The 17,155-nt window shown below is 41.8% G+C and overlaps 1 protein-coding gene across 4 annotated transcripts in view; it reads left to right on the top strand.

The window, feature by feature from the left end:
- Positions 1–472: 472 nt before the first annotated feature.
- The window catches only part of JHY (junctional cadherin complex regulator), a 55,895-nt gene continuing 39,212 nt past the window's right edge, over positions 473–17,155 (top strand). The window contains exons 1-3 of one of the 4 annotated variants that reach the window (XM_073239589.1): positions 473–795; positions 3,065–3,492; positions 15,214–15,733. In XM_073239589.1, coding sequence (XP_073095690.1) covers positions 3,152–3,492; positions 15,214–15,733 — 861 coding nt within the window. In that variant the 5' untranslated portion in view covers positions 473–795; positions 3,065–3,151. The remainder of the gene's footprint in view (positions 796–3,064; positions 3,493–15,213; positions 15,734–17,155) is intronic. The other 3 variants (XM_036992632.2, XR_012132666.1, XM_036992631.2) reach the window with 3 other exon arrangements.

Genomic DNA, 17,155 nt, shown 5'->3' with positions numbered 1-17,155 from the left:
TGAGGCTGTATTTCATGCGTTTTTTAGTACCGAATAGTATGGCAGATGTGGAATGGCACAATCAACCTCTATTGTTGATGGACAGTTCAGTTATTTCCAGTTGCTGGGTGCACATGAGCACACAAATTGTGGGAGGTATATACCTAAAAGTGAAATTGCTGAATCATAGGGAATTCATATCTTAGCTAATATCAAACCATTTTCCCAAGTGGCTGCGCCCCCTTCACACTTGCGTGGGCCGCGAATGAGGGCTCTTTGTCCTTCATCCTCCCCCACCCTGGGCACTCTCGGATATTTTAATATACGCCCATCTGGTGAGGATGGAGGGATATGCACTGTGGTTTTAATGTGCCCTCTTCTGATTATTAATTAAGCATCTTTTCAACAGCCGATATTTGCTTGTCCTTCGGATTTCTTTTCTGAGGTTCCTGCTGAAGTCACTGACCCACTCTCCGTGGCTGTTCCTCCTCCATTTGCAGGAGCTCTCCCCCTAGCCCCGCGGATCTCCTTCCACCCGGCGGCCTGCCTTTCCTTGCTTTCCAACTTTGGAAAGTCAGGGCGGCCAGGCACCTCTCCGAGAGCTGGGTGGGCAGGGGTGTCCCCGGGCGCCGGCCCCGCCCTCCCCGGGCGCCCCGCCCGCAGTCCGCTGGGCCCGGGCGCGGGGCGCCTCTGTTGCCGGCGGTCTCCAGGGCAGCGCCGGGCCGCGGGCGGGGCGGGGCGCAGGGAGACGGCGGGGCCGGTTGGTGGCGGTGCGGAGGATGCGGGAGGCCGAGGTCGCGACGGAGCTCGGCGCAGGTGACGGGAGGTGGCCTCCTGACCGCGGTGGGCGCGCGCCCGGGGAGGGCAACCGCCTGGGCTGGCCCTGGGGTGGGGGGACAGCAGGACACCCCCGTGGAAACTGGGGAGGGACGGGAGAGCTCCGGGGAGCCCGTGCCGAAGGGCATCTGGGGCCGGGACCGGAGGGGCTTTGGCGCCCGGACCCCCCGAGCATCCCTGCCCCGCGTCAAGTCCCGTGCAGGGCAGCAGGGCTGCCGACCTGTCACTTCCCGGACTCGAACCGCCCTTGTTGGCTGATCTTGTTCATCAGAGGAAAGGCAAAGGGAGAAAACAAACGGCCGGGCCACAGCTTCCGCCCTGCCCTTCTCCTGGGCGAGCGCGAGCGGGCTGGCCTCCCACCTCCAGCGGGGCATTCGCTTCCCCGGCGCCGGGGGACTAGACCCGGCCCTGGCCGTTTCCCAGCGCCCGGATACCGTCAGGGAGACCCCTGTCGGGCTGGCCAGGGGATCTGTCGGCCTCGCGCCGTCAGAAATGTCAGTGAAAACCGTCGTGCCACTAGGGAGCCACATTCTTTGCATTTAAAATGCCCACTTCCTAATCTAGCCGAGCTGTTGGCTAGTCCTCCTTTCATATCAAGCTTTTATAAGATCAGGCCTCCCTCCAGGAAAGACCCAGGTTTTGTGGCATTTGGCTGTGCACGCTTCATACTCTCCTGAACGTCATCTGTTAACGACAAAATCACTATCTTTTTGTAGGACATTGCTTTTTTACTTATTAATTCTTAAGTAACTCTAGAGTATCTCATTTAAGAAAAGACCAGACATTAGGGCACTGATCTAGTTCATGAAAGAGCAATTCCAAACTGAAATATAATGATTATTTAAGCTGTTTCTTTAAGATCCCAAGTACAGTGACTTGAACTGTACTGTGAAATTGATGTTTATACAAACTCAAAGTTTCACTTAAAATATGTTAGTACTTAATGGACTTGCTGCTTTCTAAAAACACCCTAAAAAGCAACAGTTAATTTGCTTATATTAAAATAATATGGTAGAATGCAATATGTATTTTTTAAATAAGAGACAACACAGCAAAATCAATTAAACAGTAATATAGTAAACAACAATATCGTAGTTTACCAACAGGGGGAACTTGTAATTTTAAAAAACCCCACTTCATATGTATTTAAAGATGAATGCTACCCTTTGTCTGTTTTGTTTGTCAAGGTGCTTTCCTCCAAGGAATTGATGATGGTGTTTCTTGGAAACATTAGCAACAAGGTCAACATTATTAGCAGCGCAAGAAATAAGAATAAGTTCGTGTTATTTAAGTTACAATTTGCCCAAAGAACAAGAGCAAGTCCTTAAATAAATTTTACAGGAAGCTCTTACAGTAAAGGTTTCTGTTATCTGACCTGCAGGAAAAAAATGGCATAAAGGCAGTGCAATAGAAGAGAGCAACACAGAGATGCTCGGTGGAGATGAAAGGAAGCACATTCCAAAATCATTGTCTCTTTCAGTCCTTCATGAACTCAAAGCACCCTTTCCATAAGAATCTTTGGGTCTTTATAAAACAGCCCTTTGAGACAGGGAAGGCTCACTTGGAATCATACTCTTAAGGGAGTTACAAGGGACCCTAGCTGTTATTTGGGCCCATCTTCCACCTACCCGACATTCCCCAGGAAAACATCACTTTCACATAGGTGAACACCCACTCTGCTAAGAATCACTCAGTGTCAGAATTCACAAAGCCTCCAAATGTTTTGTTGAACATTTTTAATCATTATTACTGATGATTGTAATGATCACCTAGGAACAAATCTGTTACCCTCATTACAATTCCAGCTATGGAAACCACACCCTTCCCTCCTTTACTTTCCAAAAGTTAGACCCTGAACCAGTTTTACTCCACCCATGAATTCTACTGAACATGAGACATTTGTATGGGTGCCCTGGATATTTGAAATAAGGTCATCAAAGTATTCTCCATAATTAACCATTTGGCTTTGCCCAGGCTTATCTGTAACAGGCCCTTTGAGAAAAAGGAATCCAGCCATTTGATTTCCTCAATAAAGCTGCATTCAATTACCAGCTTTACATCAGATGTGTTTCTGTACAGAGAAAAACACAATAGCCTTTCCAATAAACCTTCCTCGTAGTCACAAAAGGGTACATACGAGAGCCAGCCGAAAGTTCAACAAGGCTGTCTTGCTGTTAAACTTTTTGATTAACGCTGGAATTAAAGAGCTTTCAGTAAACACAAAGTGACATAAATGTAATTTTCTTAGGTAATGCTTTTGTGAACCACAACTGTAAATATTCAGCCAACTGCTCCTGTCCACCAAGATCTCCTCTGTTCGCTGTGTTTTTTCAAGATGAGTCATTGTAAATTAACTCCCAAGCTCTCTAGCCAATCTCCTACCCTTCATACCAGCTTAAAGATCCAGTCCAGACAGCCACCTTTTAAGAAAGAAGACTTACACCTGATTTCAGAAGACTCCTTGGAATCTGATTCAGAAAGCCTCATGCAAGAGATTAAGTCCCAGTCTGAACTTGAAGACCGAATCCTGGACAACTATATGGAGGCTGACAGCTTAGAGGGAGGAAGCCCTCTGCGGGGTAGCCTGAGTGAGACAGAGGGGGAAGCCAGCTTCGGAGCAGCTCAGACGGAAGGCAGGGAAATCCTCCACAGTCAGGACGATGGTATGAAAACCAGGTAAGGAACTGACTTGGGTAACATAACAGTGGGTTCTAAGAGGCACTGTTAAACAGTTACAGGTATGGTCCCAAGTGAGAAAAAGGACAGACTGTCACAGTGAGCACCTTGTCACGTGTGAGAGACAGGTCTCCAAGCACCTGAGGGCAGCTAGGAGCCAGGTTTTTTGCCACATATTTTTTTAAATAAAAAAAAAATAAGCAGAAGACAGGATAGATATTAATAAGGGCAGGTACGTTTCTTAGGCTTATTTCCTGCCTTTATTTCAGTGTCTCCACTGCAGTGACTTTGGAGAAATTCTAGAAAGGCTGGAATAAAAAAGCACCACGACTTGAGGTGAGGCAGTCTTGCTTTGGCCCAGGCGCTGCTCTTTAGTGTGTAATTTTTGGAGTAAGACCCTTAACTCTTTGCAGCTCACTTCCCACCTGTCAAATGATCTGGCCTGCCTGTCTGCCAGGTGGGCTGTGAATATCAGAGAAGTACATTCTGTGAGTACAATCCCGCGGGAGCTAGAAGAGGTCTACCTCCCAGGGGCTTATACGTTCATAGAAAGATTTGATTTCTAATAATCAGAATGGATGGGGTGCTAACTCTATGCTATGAGCCACCAAAAAATACAAGGGAATATAAGTTAGTGTACTATTACTCAGTTTTAATGAAAATACTGATGATATGATAAAGATATGATATAGAAGCAGTTAAAAGCTGTTGATTAGAAAGGGTTTTTAGTGAGGTGGTAAAGTGCATAAAATTTTACCGATAGCGTTTCCTTGTTTCCTATCTCAAATCCATTCCTGTCTTCCTTCTCAGAAATAACCCATCCATATCCTTATGTGCGTGTGTTTCCTTAGCGATCTTTATTTATTTATTTATTTTGGTATCATTAATCTACAATTACAGAAAGAACATTATGTTTACTAGGTTCCCCCCTTCACCAAGTCCCCCCCACATACCCCTTCACAGTCACTGTCCATCTGCGTAGTAAGATGCTGTAAAATCACTACTTGTCTTCTCTGTGTTGCGCAGCCCTCCCTGTGCCCCCCACACACTATACATGCTAATCGTAATGCCCTCTTTCTTTTTCCCGGCCCTTATCCCTCCCTTCCCACCCATTGTCCCCAGTCCCTTTCGCTTTGGTAACTATTAGTCCATTCTTGGGTTCTGTGATTCTGCTGCTGTTTTGTTCCTTCAGTTTTCCTTTGTTCTTAAACTCCACATATGAGCGAAATCATTTGGTACTTGTCCTTCTCCGCTTGGCTTATTTCACTGAGCATAATACCCTCTAGCTCCATCCATGTTGTTGCGAATGGTAGGATCTGTTTTTTTCTTATGGCTGCGTAATATTCCATTGTGTATATGTATCCTTAGCAATCTTTTACTCATTTCCTTCATAGGTATTTTATAATTAGTAGAGGTGGGTAGGTAGATTGAATGAATGAATGAACAGGGCTGTTGAAAAATTAGCCATGGTGACTAAAGGAACAAAGGAAACCAAGTATTACTTTAAGGTTCTAATAACAATAAATAGCATTTATAGGATGCTTATCATGAGCCCTCCACTGTGCTGAACACTTTAATGTATTATATCATTTAATCCTCATGGCAGCCCAGTAGGCGGACGCAATACTGATCCCATTTTAAAGGTTGCATATGAAGCTTAAAGAGGTTATATCCACTTATTACATCTAGTGAGTGGTGGAGCAGAAAACTCACGCACTGAGTCTATGCCCTAAACCATATTTTTATCATTGCTGTAGAGCCATAGTCTCCTAGGTAATAAATGGCAGTAGTTTTATTTGCAGAAATGGGGGCATCAGGGAAGGAACGATGTTTTGCTGCAGACAGGTGTCCTTGTCAGACTTCCAGAATGAAAAATCAAAGCAAGGATCCTGTAAATGACCTCATCTCCCCAGTACTGAGTTTTCCTCTTTTCAGGGACCTGACTATAACCCTCGCTTCTTACCCAAGGACAATGTAAATACCACTCGATATATTTCAAAATAGAGAATAATTCTTACAAAAGTCAAAATGATGGTTAGGGACTTGGCTTTCTGATTCAGAGATCTGTAAGTAATGCTATTTTCCTTAGGTTGATTTGCCTTAGCAATTTTCAGTGGCAGACTATAATCTCGGGGTTAGAAGGGGCATTAACCCTAGTAACTGTTTGGCTGTTTAGTGCTTCGTATATTGAACGCTAGGAGGACCAGTTCTCCACTGCAGAAGAAAACAGGACTGAAGCCGTTAGCCAAACAGTGACTCAAAAGTGTTATTCAGGTGAGTATTTAGTTACTGGCTTCTTTCACTTTAGTCTTGGAAACCTTTCCTAGGTGTATTGTTGCTTGGAAGTGAGTAGTTTATGAGCCACAAAATAGACAAATCGATTTCAGTCTCTCAATGTGAAATTCATGTAAGCTTTCATTTCTGCAAGGTAGCTGGCATTCTGGGAATGGTAGTCCGAAAATATCAGTCCGAACGCTGCCTGAAAACCAAGGGAAATCTCTTTCTTCTTGCTTTTATAAGCAACAGTTTTAAGAGCTGCCCGATGAAGTACTCGAGCCCTATTCTTGTGTTTTGATGTGACTAGAACCTTCTGAAAGCAATTACTCTCTGTGACTCCCCCACATCAAGCCATAGTTCAATATATATGGATTAGCAAAAACCTTTTACTTAGTGGAAATTGGAGCAGCATTGACCGTAGTGAATGAAACAAGAGTGGAGGGAGGACCCTCACCTCATCCTTAAACCCCACTCCAGAACAAGCCGTATGGCACTTGGCACTCACGAAGAAAGAGATCAGTATAATTCCTAGAGCATTAGAAATAACCTCTTCAGTCCTGGGGCCTTCTGAAACCTTGTATGTTAAAAAAAAAGAAAATCAGAGAGCAGCCATATAGTGCCTAGTATATATGTTTAATAAAGTCTTATTTATGTAAGTATACTTAAGTATAATTAGCTACCATTTGCAGAATAATTTGCTTTATATATAGTATCTCATTTATCCTTACAAGAGCCTCTTAGGCATTATTAACCCCGTTCTGCGGATAAGCAACCGAGGCTCTGAGCCCTGTGTAGTTGTATGTAGTTACTAAGCGGCAGAGCCGGCATTGAACTGAATGAACTCTCTCCTAACTCCAAAGCCCAAGCCTCTAATTATAAGCATCTAGATAGACGATCAAGGGCTGATCTGATAAAGGATTCAGTTTTTTATCTAGCAAAAATTAGAGATAGAACAATTTAAAGATGGACTAAAGGCCATATTAGTCCATATCAGTATGGACCGAGGCCAGAGTAAATAATGCATGTAAAATTACACATTTTTAGTAGAGTAATACAATTTTTAAGGGATTCTGTGCCCTGAGAATAAACAAACATGACTTGTATTTGACTTAGGGCATCATGGTCATAGCACCCTATGTGCCTAGTACCTCTCCTGGGAAACAGAAATGTGGTCTGTAGACGGCTTTCCCTCTCATCAGCTGGGAACCATAGCTGCTCCAGAAGATCCCATTCTCTGATAAACCACCTTGTGCCAGAAATTACTGGGTGGGACATAGGCACAATGAGGAAATTCTTTGTTACACTGAATATTCGGAAAATGTTTGAAAGAAAGGGATTCAGTAGTAATAACTTGCATTTTTATTGTGTTGTGGAGGTAGATCATTTTTCCTCTCAAGTGCTTTCATATATAGTGTTTATGATTAATAATACAAGAATCAGGTGAAGCACTGAATGATGATTTCTAGGACTTAGTAGCACAGCTGGACAACAAAACCGGTGGGCAAAGAGAGTCTCGTAAAGAGCAAAGGTCAGCACTTTCATTTCTGTTCAAATTTCCCAGTTTTCTAGAACACGTTGGAAATACTCAAGCTGAGGGTAGGCTACTTTCTCTCATAAATGTTGAGATTTTTTTTTTTTGCATTATTAGGAGAGTAAAGGCCACACTTGAGGCTAGGTTTAATATTTCAGTATTATTAAGAACATTCTGAGAGTTTTCAGGAGTCAACTTTCATTCCTATGGGTTTCTAGCCACATCCATCCGTGTTGATTTCTATTGTCTGCATTATTGAATTAAATATATTTTCACCTTAAGGCCATTGCTTGGCCAACCTCTTCAAACACATTACACTACATCCCTATTCTAGGGGTTTCACACAGTATTTGTGGGATAGCTACTAGCATTTTATGTATTTCTGATCACAGGAGAATAGTTCTAGCAGAGAAGTGACTGTGTCATAAGTATTAGTCATTTCCGTCTTATGATCATTCATGTGCTGACCAACTGTGCTGTCGTTAAACCCCGGTACACTCCTCAGAGCAGGCCTGGTGCCATTGTGACAGATGAGCAGTCAGAGAAGGAAGTAAAGAGTGTGCGTGGGCATGAATTGTGTCTATTACAGGCAGAAACCCCGCCAGAAATGCCATACAGCCACCGTGCCTCGGGGTTTATTGCCCTCAAGTTCCTTTCCAGCTTATTTCAAAGTTGGGATGCATTACAGGGTTAAACCGGTAAATAGTGAATTTGAAACCTCACAAAGTGTAATTTAAGTGTGTATCACCTATAATCCTGTTTGTCAAGAGGATTAAAAAAGATTGTGACCAAATTATTAAAGGGATAGTTTAATTCATAAACTTGACTGTATTCATTTATTTCTATTCCCAGGTAAGTCTGGGAAACATAGAACGCTTTACTTTAACTTTTTAGTGTATCGAATTTAAAAAACGCTTTTCCCAACATTATATATACTGCTAAGCTTCTCATGACAGGCCCGACCCAATGAATAAAATAATGGACTCTTGGAGCCATCAGGGCCCTAGGGCAGCTGATTCCCCTTATTGTCAAAGGAGGATCCTGAAGCCTAGAGTGGTTAAGAGACTCGCCCAAATGCAGAGAGCTGGTCAGGGGTAAAATCTGGACTAAAACCCAGGGTCATCTGTCACTTTGCTTTTTTCATGATACCATGACTACCTTGCAGTGCCAAGGCTGTTAATATCTGGCGTTTAAAATACAAGAAATTCTATCTAAGGAAAGTGTGAGCTCCTAGAAATTTTATAAATCTGGGTCTCCGCCTCTTAGCCATTGATTTTGGAGAATGAAAAGAATATCCAAGCCTTCCATGGAAAACGTCTGGCATGAGCATCATAAACTCTCACTGATTGAGAGTAATTATGTTTCTAAATACTGTCATACAGCATTTCCCTTGTGGAGATGAAGCCTCTGTTTCACATAAGATAATCTTAATAGAAGTGAGGTGCTAGAATTTTACACTGCAATTACTAACATGCCCTCCTTAAATCATTTATTTTCATTTAGCTCACAGATTGTCCTTGAATCAAGACTAGTACTTAAAAAACCGGGGCAAATATCTGGTTATTTTGCAGCCATGGATTTGCTGTCAAAGGTAAAGAAGGGACATTGGTTGGAATTATCCAAATTATATAATTGCTGTTAATAAAATTTACGAGGTAACAATCCAGCCCCTTCACTTCAGTGTGTTTCTGTAGACTGTCTTTGACCTTCAGTTCATTAAAGCAACTTTTTCTATTAAAATGTTTAACTTTTCTTAGCAGAATAAATGCCTGCATTAAATGAAATTTTCTGCGTTACAAAGACTCTCCATGAAGCATATCAGGATATTTGTAGAGCCATTTTATTTAATACTTGCAAAAGTGACTTTTAAATCCTTTGGATTTATTTCATTTTACTCACTTAAAAGCCGTTGATAAAAAGACCAAGATGAGCATAGAATTCAGAAATCCTTGGAAACAATTGTCAGTTTTATAGTTCCTTAAAGAAGCATTAAAAACTTTACACTTAAATGAAAATTGAATTTGCTGTTCATATGCATAAAAGATTTAATGGCATATAAATTGGGAATAATTGTTCTGTTTAAAAGGATTAAATTAAACCTAAATCAATAATAACGTGCAGTTTCAATTTAACTGCCTACTTAAAGTGGCAAATAAATAACTGCTAAATGATTAATAGCAATGCTTTTATTCACCCCCTCAACAAGCAAAATGGCCAGTTATTGAATATTTTATTATGAGTGCAAAGCATGTTAATTGTACTAGAAACACGCTCTAATTTTAGTAATTTTTTGATTGAATGCTGTACTGAATCAGGCTTTTCATTAAATGGAGATGTGATTTTATTTTGTTTGAAGTTGAGTTCAGTAAGTACTCAAATACGGTCCATTAAAGGCAGCAAACATCATGGCATATGCATATGAGACCACCTTCCCCTTCCTCTATGCATTCATTTTTTACCTAGGCATCTGAAGAGGAGACCTGGCATCTGTTGTCTGAACAGTAACAAAAGGGTTGTGTGCTCATTGTCTGTATAACCTTTCTATCAAACGAGGAGAAGAGGTGCATGTTTTGTGCACAGATGATTGCTGCAGAAGCCGTGCTTCACACTCATTTTGTTCCCCTGTGTTGACCTGGACCACAACACATAATTGAGCTTCTTAGCACACAAGCTCAGAACAATGGGGTTCTTTAGTATCATGTTCTGTTTCATTCGTTAGATTTGTTTCTGTGAAATACTACAGCTTTCCATGCTCATGATGTTGCAAAACACAACCTCCTGTCTGTTTCAACATACGGTTTCCATCTAGAAAGGGGGAAAAGGGGAGATTTTAAGACAGTCATTGTAAGTGTAAATAGTGCAGTGTAATTAAAGCTCTTCTAAGAGCCACTTTTTCCGATTCTAATCTCGTGTGTATACATTATTAGAGTTTCTCTTCATATGGTTGGTTCAAAACTATTTTTCTCAGCCAAAGCAGTTCATTTGTTTGCTTCAAAGCCCTCCATATTTTGTGGGTTCCACTTGAAAACATCAGTCTTTCTGTAGTTTGTGATATGCTTCGGTGGGCCTTTAAGGATGGGAATCCGTGGAGGCCAGAAACTATAGCTGTTTTTGATGGTCTAATGTAATTTAATTCTCCCAGCTTTACCTTCCTCCTCATCTTTCAGCAGTTTTTCAAATATTTCATCATGTGGATGAAACGACATTTCTTAATACCATTTCCTAAATTACAGTTCAAACAGACTCTCCATGGGGCCGAAGTCGTGGAAAAAAACTGGATTTTTAAAAATAAGTGTTAATTTTTTCAGGCCACTAAGGTGCCACTTAGTGCATCACGAGACAACTCTATGCCCTGGAAATGACTTAAGGGCTGGGGAGAAGAACCTCTTGAGACCCATCAGCCGGAAGCGCCGTACACAGCAATGTTATGTCGTGGCCACCGGACATAACACACAGCAGGCACAGCCCTGTGACAGCACTCATTGACATATGCTTCCCTAGGTAGCCCTTACTAGATTCTTGCTCTGTGTCAACAACACAGCTCGAAACATTCATATACAGTGAACCCTTCAACAACACGGGATTTGGGGCACTGACCCTTTGTGTACTTGAAAATCTGAGTATAAATTTTTACTCCCCCAAAACTTAACTACTAATAGCCTGCTGTTGACAAGAAGCCTTACCAATAACACAGTTTGATTAACACACATTTTGTATGTTATACATATGACCTACTGTATTCTTACAATAAAGATAGAGAAAATGTTTTTTCAGGTTGTCACAAATATCCTAAAATGTTTGCAATCTATTTTTGGACAAAAATGCACCCAGTTCAATCCTGTGTTGTTCAAGCATCAAATGTATATTAACTCAATCCCTCAACAACCTGATGTGATAGGCACTCTTATCCCTATTTTACAGATGAGGCTGCTAAGGCACAGAGAAGTTAAATACCTTGCCCACACTCACCCACTAACTGGTGGCACCAGGAACTAAGTGCAGGCAGTCAGATCCCAGGCCCCTTATCCCTAGACACTGCACTGTACCATTTCTCAGGACCAGGATGCTCCATGTCATTATTCAGATAAACCAAGCACCACAGAGATCACATACAATTCAGGAAGGTCTATAGCCATGACTGTAGATTTGCCATTATCAGTTGATAGTGGTTAAATATTTTGACCAGTCTGAGTGCTGTTTCTTAGTATAACTGCGGAGATGAAAGTCAGGGAACCCACTTGCTTTGATCATTAAAGACTACCTATTTTTTTTCTTAACAAATATATCTATTTTCTAGTATCACTGATATACAATTTTATGAAGGTTTCACATGAACAACACTGTGGTTTCAACATTCACCCATATGATCAAGTAAAGACCACCTATTAAAAAAAAATAATGGGCATTCCTTGGTTATTGATTCTTTTGTGAGTTTATCAGGGGATCATAGAACAATAGGGCTTGAATGGACTTTAGCATATCATCTAACAATTGAATCTGGAAATAAGAGCTTAACATATTTTCAGTAATAAATAAGGTTCTCTCCTCTACTTTAAATACCCATAATATTCTGTATTTATGTATCTAATTTATTGCTCGGTTGTTACAGCTGGTGCATAAAGCCTGCTTCCTCACTAGCAGGTAAGACCCGTCAGCCTGCTTCTGTTTTGCTCATCACTCGCCTTCAGTTTCTAGTACCTGGTTGCTGCTCAGTACATGTTTGTGGCTGGTTGACTGACTCTGACCAATTGACTAACTCATGTAAGGCAGGCGCTGCAACACTCCTTGCTTCACAACCACGTGTGGGAATAGCTGCATGATACGGGGCAACTTAACGGACAGGAGCCAGGTCCCAAGGCAGACTGCCAGGGTCTCTATCCTGTCTCCTTGTTAGCCCTGTGATGCAGGGACAGTTACATACACTCTCTGAGCCTCAGTTCCTTCATCTGTTAAATGGGAATAATAATAGTAGCTCCCTTGCAGGGTTGTTGTAAGGAAAGAACTGAAGAGCCATTCCCTAGGTCAGCAGGCAGTAGTGTGTGCTGTCTTCCCTACGTCAGCATTCCACATCCCACCCCATCAGTAGCAGAGCGGTGATCCCAGTGGGACCTGTCTGTCACTTTTAAAGATTGCCAGCCTCTGCTTTAAACAGTGCAAAGATGACTACCTGTTCTCAGACTTTCCAAAAAAAAGACCTTAGAACTTCTGTAAATAATCCTTTCCAAAAGCTCATCACTTCAGGGATCCAAAAGTATTTATGTGTTGCTTACATCTTTCCTAATTAAATTATTTTTGCTGCATTAAAGCTGCTCTGTGTTAATTTAGTTAAGCCAATTCCTTCACAGGGTTTAGAAGCCCCTCAAGATCTCAGCTCTGCTTGATCCTGAGGTCTCCTCAACCTTCCCGCCTTCCCACCTCCATTTTATCCCTACAGATACGTCCTTTGAAGGCACTGTGTTCTGTCTCCCTTCTGTGGCCTTCTACATGCTGTTCCTTCAGCCTGGCATACACTGCCTGCCCTTCTTAGCTGTAGGTCTCAGCCAAGCTGTAGCTTCCGTGAGAAAGCCTTCCCCAGCCTCATAGGACAGGCTCGATGTCCCTCTGAGCCCCACACTCCTCCTCAGGACACTCATCACCCCAGTTATAAATTGCTTTGTTTTCTTGTCTGTATCCCCTGCTAGGCTCTGAGTGCACCACTGTGTCGCCCATAGCTTAGTAAATGCTCAATAACTATCTGTTGAATCAGTGAGTGAACACATGAATGAGGAAAGTTAAATTCATTTTTTCCTTCCAACATGTCATGGATCTGAGGACACAGCACCTTTTTCATTATTAAAGACATGTGGGGTACACCTCAACCTTTCCTTTCCCACCTAAACAACCACAGTTGAATCTTATGTTGATCTCAGTACAAGATAAGCCTTAAAATCATTCACTAACTTGGTCCAATGCAGGAAGCTTTTTTGCATGTTTCAATTCTAATTTACTACTATTGGGGTTTTGCTTGTTTGTTTGTTTATAGTTAATTATTTTATTTCATTTTACCAAATGTACATCACAGTGGCTCCTACTATTGGTTTTTTAAAAAAAGATACACAATGCTATATCTGTGTTGATTAGAGTATTTTTAGAGGCTGGTTAAAAGTACTTACTGACTCCTCTGGGCCGAGAGCTGGGCAGAGGCTGGGGAGGGAAGGCTAGCCCTCGGTCCCTGCCTCCCAGGCCTCCTGAAGGGGCAAGAATCTCATAGTGAAATCGGCACAAATACAGAACGCTAATTAAGATAGTCTCACTCTGATCCTTATGTAATCCTGAGGAATAAACAGAACCAATATAATCTATCCCTGTTTACAGATGAGAGAAACTGGCTCAGAGATGGCATGATCTGCCAGCTGATACACAGATAAGTGGTGGCGGACCCAGAACTTGAGCCCAGGTCTGACCCAGGTCTCTCTGGTTCCAAGTCCAGACTTTACCCCTCCGGACCACTCTGTGTCCCTTGCACATGCCCAGTGAGAGACCCTTACAGCCAGGTGAGAGGCAGGACCCACAGATACAATGAGCCACACAGGAGAAACCGCCATCTGCAGCCCAGACACAGGTAACCCTTTGGAATTTGGAGGCTGGGGAGTTGCACAATTTGATATACGATTTCCTGACAAATATGGACCATCTCCATTTGGGGATTTTGCCAGAAGAGAATATCAACTCTCTTCCCTTGGTGGAAAAAGATGAGCAGCCTATCAAAGAAGTCTCCCGTCTTACTATGTGTACTAAAAATTCAAAATGACAGTTTAGCAAGACCTGGGAGTTTGGATTTCTTGATCTAATTTTTTGCTTTACATTAAATCAAAGAAATCTAGGTCCACGTTAAGAAGAGCAAATTAGCACTAAGGGCATCATTAGTTTGTTTACCCAGCATAAAATTATGTTGTAATTGGGAATGTCAAGTAACATAAAAGGACTAGGTGATTTACATTTTCTTTTTGATTAGAGGATTGTATCTACTGTGCTCAAGGAAGGAAAATCTCTCCCATTTAGCTTTTGAAGATCAAGGGGTCATTAAATATGCCATGTTACCAGCATTTTTTTTTTCTTTTTTTTGGTTAAGACTGGGAGGTGCTTTACAAATTGAGATTATCATTGGGAAAGAATGTCCTGATTTTGTGTGTCAGGGGGTGGTGGTGGGGGGGCGTATGCACCGATTATGGACTGGTTCACTCCCCTTGGCAGGACCATATGCTTAACCTTTTATTCACTTGGGCTGCCCTACAGCTCAAAGCACATGCTGACCTGTCTACTGAGTTTAGTGTGCAGGGACCTGACAGCCAAGACAGTTTGAACGAAGCTGATTCTCAACGCTAGGCACCTTTCTACAGTACATTCAACAAAATCTACAAAGTAAAAGTGAAGTGAAAAGTAAAAGTAAAAGGATGATGAAGCTATGTGGGTATTCAGTCTGGACTGCTTTCCCCACAAAAGGGGCAGGATGAGGCAGACATTGCTCAGGAGATGAGCAGTACTTCCCTTCCTAGATAAACAGCCGAAGTGTGAAATCAGTTTTAGTTTCACCAGCTAAAATACTTACAGTGTGCATAAGTAAAAGTTTCCCTTGAATCACAATGATTCACTCTTAACATTATTCTAACATTTGTTTTTCAGCATTTAGAAATTAAGGATCCCCCCATTTTCATGCCGTATTTCAATGCACTTGGATAAGAAAGACCTTTCTGCCCCTCTGGGTAGTGTGGAGGCCTAACTGTGAGCCTGGGATATGTCTTTTGACCTACAGGTAGTAAAAAGAATATTATAGGAGAAAGATGGAAACTGATTTCAAGTAAGATGACCAACTAAATATAAGGAGTACATTTATTTTGATGAAGGACTTGACATTTCTTTTCTGCTTTGGGCAGCCAACAGCCACTAGAAGACAAATATTCGGACCTCCGATATGACCCAAACTGGATGAATAAAAGAAAGGAGGGCAGGTTATTGGCTCTACACGCATTATCCGAGTCTGTAGGCAGCTGTACAGAAAATCTGCCTTCGGAACCACTCTATCCTTCCAAGGAGACGTCGATGGAACTCCCGGAGGAGAAAGGCAAACAGGAGGGGAGCCCACGGAGTGAAGCCTCTTTACTTGGTAGTGAATTTTTAAGCCCAAACTATGAGCGTGGCGCCCACGGCAGCGAGCCGTTTTCCGGGCTGAGCGACAGTGACCTGGAAGCGAAGTCCAGCACCTTCTCTCGGTACTTTAAGAGTTCAAGTTCACATAATGAAGTTTTCCTGCCAGGATCCCGTGGCCCTCGGCGGAGGAAGTCCAGACAACATTTTGTGGAGAAAAACAAGCTGACTTTGGGATTACCCACTCCTAAAACAGACTCTTACCTTCGACTTCACAACAAAAAGAGGGGGGAAACTCAACCAGAACAGGTACGTAGCGGCTCCTTAAAAATCTCTTACGAGGGCTACCCTGGAATTTGCATTCATGTGAAATGGCTGGGTACCACTTCCTTTGAGAATGGTGATGACGCTGTAACCACGTAGCTGAGAAAGGCCAGTGCCCTATCCCGTGCCCCTCTTTGAAGAATCGGGAATCATTCTGCAAATTCTTAAGAGCGAAATAAAAGCCATCGATGGCTTATAGTGCTTCAATTCAATTATTCTGTCCAAAATGTTGCCGTTCAAGGAACCACACTTTTTTTAATTGCACGCTTCAGTAGACAAAATACAGGACTGAGGGTTTGAACCTGTATTGCAAGCTGCCTTTGTTTCCACTACAGCACTGGTTTTCAACCCTATTAAATGCCCCCAATACATTGGTGGTGACGTGACACACTCATGTCGGTAACAGCAACTCACATACAGGTCTTCTCAACTCACATTCTGCATACGTATAGGGTAGTAGTGGGAGGGGGCAGAGGACAACATATGAGGTATTTTACTTTTAATATCCAGGTGATTCTATTCCCTCCCCAACCCCCATCGACCATCACTACGCCATCCTTTATTCTGTACAAATGATGTGATTAAACCGTAGTCCCCCATCTATCAAACTGGAATAATAACTCTGCTCAATTTGAGGGTAAATTCTATCTGTGATGATGAATTCAAAACCTGTTGGAGCCAGTAAGCCTAATTCTATTTCATGGGTGCCCATAACGATCCTAACTAACAGTGTACCTCTTGGTTGGATATGTCTGATTGGGGAAACAGCTTGAAATTCATCTCCAACTAATGTAAGGTCATTTTCAAATATGAAGGAGAGGTTATGACATTAAATGGGATGCCCTTAGACCCAGTCCCAGGTCAAACTGGTATTATTTAATGTGCTCTAGCTTGTTCTAACCTGTAAGTATTTCTAATAGAACAAGGGAAATGAGGTGGGTGAACACTTGTGATTTTTTTCTTAATTCAGAACTCCCTTTAACAGTCTTAAAAGAGGATGTCACATCCTTGCCTTTGTAATTAATAATAGAACAAAGGAATTGGTATAGTGTATTTAGCTGAATCATAAAACAAATACTTAGCCAAATTCAAACAGAATTTTCAACATTTTGACCCAATTTTAGATGTTCGTGTACTTTTCATAAAATGTATACGAAACTTTGAATTTTGCTTGGTAGCTTATTTTAAAATATAAATCAACAGCTCTGTATCTGTGAAAAATGTTTATAGCCAATAATTTTTCTAAGGCTTTTCATTTATTTTTAAATGTCTTCTCAAAGGAAGCCACTCTAGAAAGAGAGGTAAGTAGGTCATAAGAAATAATTTTACTTCCAATAATAAAAACAAAAAAGAGATTTTAAACTCTTTAACTGATTTCTTAATTGCTAATTTTTCTTGGTAGTTATA

This window comes from Manis javanica, chromosome 6 (genome assembly GCF_040802235.1).
Source record: "Manis javanica isolate MJ-LG chromosome 6, MJ_LKY, whole genome shotgun sequence".
Classification (NCBI taxonomy): Eukaryota; Metazoa; Chordata; class Mammalia; order Pholidota; family Manidae; genus Manis; species Manis javanica.
This window is presented reverse-complemented; position numbering and strand designations above follow the sequence as displayed.